Source organism: Schistocerca cancellata, unplaced genomic scaffold, assembly GCF_023864275.1.
Source record: "Schistocerca cancellata isolate TAMUIC-IGC-003103 unplaced genomic scaffold, iqSchCanc2.1 HiC_scaffold_384, whole genome shotgun sequence".
Taxonomy (NCBI): domain Eukaryota; kingdom Metazoa; phylum Arthropoda; class Insecta; order Orthoptera; family Acrididae; genus Schistocerca; species Schistocerca cancellata.
This window is the reverse complement of record NW_026046402.1, coordinates 9,452-16,745: the sequence shown is the minus strand read 5'-3', so window position 1 is coordinate 16,745 and position 7,294 is coordinate 9,452. Positions and strand designations below refer to the sequence as shown.

Here is a 7,294-nt window from a genome sequence, read left to right as displayed (position 1 = left end):
TGCAGGGAGTGCTGCCTTCGCAAGGAGTGGTGCCTTCACAAGAAGTGCTGCCTTCACAGGGAGTGCTGCATCCGCAAGGAGTGCTGCCTTCGCAAGGTGTGCTGCCTTCGCAAGGAGTGCTGCCTTTGCAAGGAGCGCTGCCATCGCAATGAGTGCTGCCTTCGCTAGGAGTGCTGCCTTCGCAAGGAGGGCTGCCTTCGCAAAGAGGGCTGCCTTCGCAGGGAGTGCTGCCTTCGCAAGGGGTAATGCCTTCGCCAGTAGTTCTGCTTTCGCAGGGAGTACTGCCTTTGCAAGGAGTGCTGCCTTCCAAGGAGTGCTGCCTTCGCAAGGAGTGCTCCCTTCGCAAAGAGTGCTGTCTTCGCAAGGAGTGCTGCTTTCGCAATGAGGGCTGCCTTCGCTAGGAGTGCTGCCTTCGCAAGGAGTGCTGCTTTCGCAAGGAGTGCTGCCTTCGCAAGGAGTGCTGCCTTCGCACAGAGTGCAGCCTTCGCACATAGTGCTGCTTTCACATGGAGTGCTTCCTTTGACAGAGTGCTGCCTTCGCAAGGAGTGCTGCCTTCGCAAGGAGTGCTGCCTTCGCAGGGAGTGTTGCCTTTGCAAGGAGTGTTGCCTTCGCAACGAGTGCTGCGTTCACAACGAGTGCTGCCTTCGCAAGGAGTGCTGCCTTCGCAAGGAGTGTTGCCTTCGCAAGTAATACTGCCTTCGCAAGGAGTGCTGCCTTCGCAAGGAGTGCTTCCTTCCAAGGAGTGCTGCCTTCGCTAGAAGTGCTAACTTCGCACGGAGGGCTGCCTTCGCAAGAAGGGCTCCCTTCGCAGAGAGTGCTGCTTTGCAAGGGGTAATGCCTTTGCAAGTGCTGCTGCCTTCGCAGGGAGTACTGCCTTTGCAACGAGTGCTGCCTTCCAATGAGTGCTGCCTTTGCAAGGAGTGCTGCCTTTGCAAGGAGTGCTGCCTTCGCAAGGTGTGCTGCCTTCGCAAGGAGTGCTGCCTTCGCAACGAGGGCTGCCTTTGTAGGGAGTGCTGTCTTCGCAAGGGGTTTTGTCTTCGCCAGGAGTGCTGCCTTTGCAAGGAGTGCTGCCTTTGCAAGGAGTGCTGCCTTTGCAAGGAGTGCTGCCTTCGCAAGGAGAAATGCCTTCGCAAGGAGTGCTGCCTTCGCAAGGAGTGCTGCCTTTGCACAGAGTGCTGCCTTTGCAGGGAGTGCTGCCATTGCACAGAGTGCTGCCTCCGCAAGGAGTGCTCCCTTTGCATGAACTGTTGCCTTCGCAAGGAGTGCTGCCTTCGCAAGGAGTGCTGCCTTTGCAAGGAGTGCTGCCTTCGCAAGGAGTGCTGCCTTCGCAAGGAGTGCTGCCTTCGCAAGGAGTGCTGCCTTCACAGTGAGTGCTGCCTTTGCATAGAGTGCTGCCTTCACGCGGAATGCTGCCTTCGCTACGAGTGATGCCTTCGCACGTAGTGCTGCCTTCGCAAGGAGTGCTGCCTTCGCAAGGAGTGCTGCCTTCGCAAGGAGTGCTGCCTTTGCACAGAGTGCTGCCTTTGCACAGAGTGCTGACTTTGCACAGAGTGCTGCCTTTGCACAGAGTGCTGCCTTTGCACAGAGTTCTGCCTTTGCACAGAGTGCTGCCTTTGCACAGAGTGCTGCGTTTGCACAGAGTGCTGCCTTTGCTAGGAGTGCTGCCTTTGCTAGGAGTGCTGCCTTGGCAGGGAGTGCTGGCTTCGCACGGAGTGTTGCCTTCGCTAAGAGTGCTGCCTTCGCTAGGAGTGCTGCCTTCGCGCGGAGTGCTGCCTTCGCTAGGAGTGTTGCCTTCGCACGTAGTGCTGCCTTCGCAAGGAGTGCTGCCTTCGCAAGGAGTGCTGCCTTCGCAAGGAGTGCTGCCTTTGCACAGAGTGCTGCCTTTGCACAGAGTGCTGCCTTTGCACAGAGTGCTGCCTAAGCACAGAGTGCTGCCTGTGCACAGAGTGCTGCCTTTGCACAGAGTGCTGCCTTCGCAAGGAGTGCTGCCTTCGCAGCGAGTGCTGCCTTTGCACAGAGTGCTGCCTTCGCAAGGAGTGCTGCCTTAGCAAGGAGTGCTGCCTTCGCAAGGAGTGCTGCCTTTGCACAGAGTGCTGCCTTCGCAAGGAGTGCTTCCTTCGCAAGGAGTGCAGCCTTCGCAAGGAGTGATGCCTTCGCAAGGAGTGCTTCCTTCCAAGAAGTGCTGCCTTCGCAAGGAGTGCTGCCTTCGCAAGGAGTGCTGTCTTTGCAAGGAGTGCTGCCTGCGCACGGAGTGCTGACTTTGCACAGAGGGCTGCCTTTGCAAGGAGTGCTGCCTTTGCACACAGTGCTGCTTTCGCAAGGAGTGCTGCTTTCGCAAGGAGTGCTGCTTTCGCAAGGAGTGCTGCCTTCGCAAGGAGTGCTGCCTTTGCTAGGAGTGCTGCCTTCGCAGGGAGTGCTGCCTTCGCAGGGAATGCTGCCTTCGCTAGGAGTGCTGCATTCGCTAGGAGTGCTGCCTTCGCTAGGAGTGGTGCCTTCGCTAGAAGTGGTGCCTTCGCTAAAAGTGGTGCCTTCGCTAGGAGTGGTGCTTTCGCTAGGAGTGCTGCCTTCACACGGAGTGCTGCCTTCGCAAGGAGTGCTCCCTTTGCATGAACTGTTGCCTTCGCAAGGAGTGCTGCCTTCGCAAGGAGTGGTGCCTTCGCAAGGAGTGCTGCCTTCGCAAGGAGTGCTGCCTTCACACGGAGTGCTGCCTTTGCTAGGAGTGCTGCCTTCACAGGGAGTGCTGCCTTCGCTTGGATTGCCGCCTCCGCACGGAGTGCTGCTTTCGCTGGGAGTGATGCCATCGCATGTAGTGCTGCCTTCGCAAGGAGTGCTGCCTTGGCACAGTGTGCTGCCTTCGCAAGGGTTGCTGCCTTTGCACAGAATGCTGCCTTCGCAAGGAGTGCTGCCTTCGCAAGGAGTGCTGCCTTCGCAGGGAATACTGCCTTTGCAAGGAGTGCTGCATTCCAAGTAGTGCTGCCTGCAAAAGGAGCGCTGCCTTCACAAGGAGTGCTGCCTTCGCAAGGAGTGCTGCCTTCGCAAGGAGTGTTCCCTTCGCACGGAGTGCTGCCTTCGCACGGAGTGCTGCCTTCCCACGGAGTGCTGCCTTTGCGCAGAGAGCTGCATTCGCAGGGTGTGGTGCCTTCGCATGAAGTGCTGCCTTCGCAAGGTGTGCAGCCTTCGCTAGGAGTGCTGCCTTCAAAAGGAGTGCTGCCTTCGCAAGGAGTACCGCCTTCGAAAGGAGTGCTGCCTTCACAAGGAGTGCTGCCTTCGCTAGGAGTGTTGTCTTCGCACTGAGAGCTGCCTTCGAGAGGAGGGCTGCCATCGCAGGGAGTGCTGCCTTCGCAAGGGGTCATGCATTTTCAAGTAGTGCTGCCTTCTCAGGGAGTACTGCCTTTGCAACGAGTGCTGCCTCCCAATGAGTGCTGCCTCCCAATGAGTTCTGCCTTCGCAAGGGGTGGTGCCTTCACAAGGAGTGCTGCCTTTGCAAGGAGTGCTGCCTTCGCAAGAAGAGCTGCCTTCGCTAGCAGTTCTGCCCTTCTAAGGAGAGCTGGCTTCGCAAGGAGTGCTGATATCGCTAGGAGTCCTGCTTTTGCAAGGAGGGCTGACTTCGCAGGGAGTGCTGCCTTTGCAAGGAGTGCTGCCTTCGCAAGGAGTGGTGCCTTCGCAAGGAGTGCTGCCTTCGCAGGGAGTGCTGCATCCGCAAGGAGTGCTGCCTTCGCAAGGTGTGCTGCCTTCAGAAGAAGTGCTGCCTTTGCAAGGAACGCTGCCATCACAAGGAGTGCTGCCTTTGCAAGGAGTGCTGCCTTCGCAAGGAGTGCTGCCTTCGCAAGGAGCGCTGCATTCGCAAGGAGTCCTGCTTTCGCAAGGAGGGTTGCCTTCGCAGGGAGTGCTGCCTTCGCAAGGGGTAATGCCTTCGCAAGTAGTTCTGCTTTCGCAGGGAGTGCTGCCTTCGCTAGGAGTGCTGTCTTCGCAAGGAGGGCTGCCTTCGAGAGGAGGGCTGCCTTCGCAGGGAGTGCTGCCTTCGCAAGGGGTAATGCCTTCGCCAGTAGTGCTGCCTTCTCAGGGAGTACTGCCTTTGAACGAGTGCTGCCTTCCAATGACTGCTGCCTTTGCAAGGAGTGCTGCCTTCGCAAGGAGTGCTGCCTTCGCAAGGAGTGCTGCCTTCGCAAGGAGTGCTGAATTCGCAATGAGCGCTACCTCTGCAGGGAGTGCTGCCTTCGCAAGGGGTGGTGCCTTCGCAAGGAGTGCTGCCTTCGCAAGGAGTGCTGCCTTCGCAAGGAGTGCTGCCTTCACAAGGAGTGCTGCCTTCGCAATGAGGGTGCCTTTGCTGGGAGTGCTGCCTTCGCAAGGGGTGGTGCCTTCGCAAGCAGTGCTGCCTTCGCAAGGAGTGCTGCCTTTGCAAGGAGTGCTGCCTTCGCAAGGAGATATGCCTTGGCAAGGAGTGCTGCCTTCGCTAGGAGTGCTGCCCTTCTAAGGAGAGCTGCCTTCGCAAGGAGTGCTGCCTTCGCTAGGAGTGCTGCTTTCGCAAGGAGGGCTGCCTTCGCAGGGAGTGCTGCCTTTGCAGGGAGTGCTGCCTTCGCAAGGAGTGGTGCCTACGCAAGGAGTGCTGCCTTCACAGGGAGTGCTGCATCCGCAAGGAGTGCTGCCTTAGCAAGGTGTGCTGCCTGTGCAAGGAGTGCTGCCTTTGCAAGGAGCGCTGCCATCGCAAGGAGTGCTGCCTTCGCTAGGAGTGCTGCCTTCGCAACGAGGGCTGCCTTCGCAAAGCGGGCTGCCTTCGCAGGGAGTGCTGCCTTCGCAAGGAGTAATGCCTACGCAAGTAGTTCTGCTTTTGCAGGGAGTACTGCCTTTGCAAGGAGTGCTGCCTTCCAAGGAGTGCTGCCTTCCAAGGAGTGCTGCCTTCGTAAGGAGTGCTCCCTTCGCAAGGAGTGCTGCCTTCACAAGGAGTGCTGCCTTCGCAATGAGGGTTGCCTTCGCAGGGAGTGCTGTCTTCACATGGGGTGGTGCCTTCGCAAGGTATGCTGCCTTCGCAGGGAGTGCTGTTTTTGCACAGAGTGCTGCCTTTGCACGGAGTGCTGTCTCTGCACGGAAGGCAACAATCGCAAGTAGTGCTTACTTTGCACGGTATGCTGCCTTTGCAAGTAGTTCTGCCTTCGCAAAGAGTGCTGCCTTTGCAAGGAGTGCTGCCTTCGCAAGGAGTGCTTCCTTCACAAAGAGGGCTGCCTCAGCAAGGATTGCTGCCTTCGCAGGGAGTGCTGCCCTCGCAAGGAGTGGTGTCTATGCAGATAGTGCTGCCTTCGCACAGGTTGCTGCCTTTGCAAGGAGTGCTGCCTTCGCAAGAAGAAATGCCTTCGCAAGGAGTGCTGCCTTCGCAATGAGCGCTGCCTTCTCTAGGAGTGCTGCCTTGGCAAGGAGTGCTGCCTTCGCAAGGAGTGCTGCCTTCGCAAGGAGTGCTGCCTTCGCAAGGAGTGCTGCCTTCACACGGAGTGCAGCCTTCGCACATAGTGCTGCCTTCACACGGAGTGCTTCCTTTGACAGAGTGCTGCCTTTGCAAGGAGTGCTGCCTTCGCAAGGAGTGCTGCCTTCGCAAGGAGTGCAGCCTTCGCAAGGAGTGCTGCCTTCGCAAGGAGTGCTGCCTTCCCAAGGAGTGCTGCCTTAGGACGGAGTGCTGCCTTCGCTAGGAGTGCTGCCTTCATACGGAGTGCAGCTTGCGCAAGGAGTGTTGCCTTCGCAAGGAGTGCTGCCTTTGCACAGATTGCTGTCTTCGCACGGATTGCAGCCTACGCACAGAGTGCTGCCTTCGCAAGGAGTGCTGCCTTCGCAGGGAGTGCTGCCTTTGCAAGGAGTGTTGCCTTCGCAAGGAGTGCTGCGTTCACAAGGAGTGCTGCCTTCGCAAGGAGTGCTGCCTTCGCAAGGAGTGTTGCCTTCGCAAGTTGTACTGCTTTCGCAAGGAGTGCTGCCTTCGCAAGGAGTGCTGCCTTCCAAGGAGTGCTGCCTTCACTAGAAGTGCTGCCTTCGCACGGAGGGCTGCCTTCGCAAGGGGTATTGCCTTCGCAAGTACTGCTGCCTTCGCAGGGAGTACTGCCTTTGCACCGAGTGCTGCCTTCCAATGAGTGCTGCCTTTGCAAGGAGTGCTGCCTTCGCAAGGAGTGCTGCCTTCGCTAGGAGTGCTGCCTTCACACAGAGTGCTGCCTTTGCACGGAGTGCTGCCTTTGCACAGAGTGCTGCCTTCACAAGGAGTGCTGCATTCGCTACGAAGTGCAGCCTTTGCAACTAGTGCTGCCTACGCAAGGAGTGCTGCCTTTGCACGGAGTGCTGCCTTTGCACAGGGTGCTGGCTTCGCAAGGAGTGCTGCCTTTGCAGGGAGTGCTGCCTTCGCTAGGAGTGCTGCCTTCACACAGAGTGCTGCCTTTGCACGGAGTGCTGCCTTTGCACGGAGTGCTGCCTTGCACGGAGTGCAGCCTTTGCACTTAGTGCAGCCTTCGCACGGGATCTGCCTTTACACAGAGTGCTGCCTTCACAAGGAATGCTGCTTTCGCATGGAGTGCTGCCTTTGGACAGAGTGCTGCCTTCGCGAGGAGTGCTGTCTTCGCAAGAAGTGCTGCCTTCACTAGGAGTGCTGCCTTCGCAGGGAGTTCTGCCTCCTTAAGGTGTGGTGCCTACGCAAGTAGTGCTGCCTTCGATGGAGTGCTGTCTTCGCACGGAGTTCAGCTTTCGCACGTAGTGCGTCCTTCGCACAGAGTGTTGCTTTTCACAGAGTGCTGCCTTCGCAAGGAGTGCAGCCTTCGCAAGGGGTGCTGCCTAAGCACGTAGTGCTGCCTTCGTGCTGAGTGCTTCTTTCAAACGGAGTGCAGCCTTCGCACGCAGTGCTGCCTTCGCAAGGAGTGCTGCCTTTGTGCAGAATGCTGCCTTCGCACGGAGTGCTGGTTCGCACAGAATGCAGCCTTTACACGTAGTGCTGCCTTCGCAGGGAGAGCTGACTTCGCATGGAGTGCTGCCTTCGCAAGGAGTGGTGCCTTCGCAAGGGGTGCTACCTTCGCACGTAGTGCTGCCTTCGCAAGGAGGGCTGCCTTCGCAAGGAGTGCTGCCATCGCAAGGAGTGCTGCCTTCGCTTGAAGTGTTGCCTTCGCACAGAGTGTTGCCTTTTCACGGAGTGCTGCCTTCGCAAGGAGTGGTGCCTACGCACGTAGTGCTGCGTTCGTACGGAGTGCTGCCTTCGCAAGGAGTGCTACCTTCGCAAGGAGTGCTGCCTTCGCAAGGAGTGCTGCCTTCGCACGGAGTGCTGGTTCGCACAGA

The 7,294-nt window shown here is 58.2% G+C and overlaps 1 protein-coding gene across 1 annotated transcript; it reads right to left on the bottom strand.

Annotated features, from left to right (window-relative positions):
- Positions 1-502: 502 nt before the first annotated feature.
- Positions 503-3,354, bottom strand: LOC126119572 (uncharacterized). Its single transcript, XM_049915071.1, has 2 exons — positions 2,089-3,354; positions 503-1,918 (listed from the first exon to the last, which is right to left on the bottom strand). The coding sequence occupies exons 1-2, from the start codon at positions 3,352-3,354 to the stop codon at positions 503-505; spliced, it is 2,682 nt and encodes an 893-aa protein (XP_049771028.1).
- Positions 3,355-7,294: the final 3,940 nt, after the last annotated feature.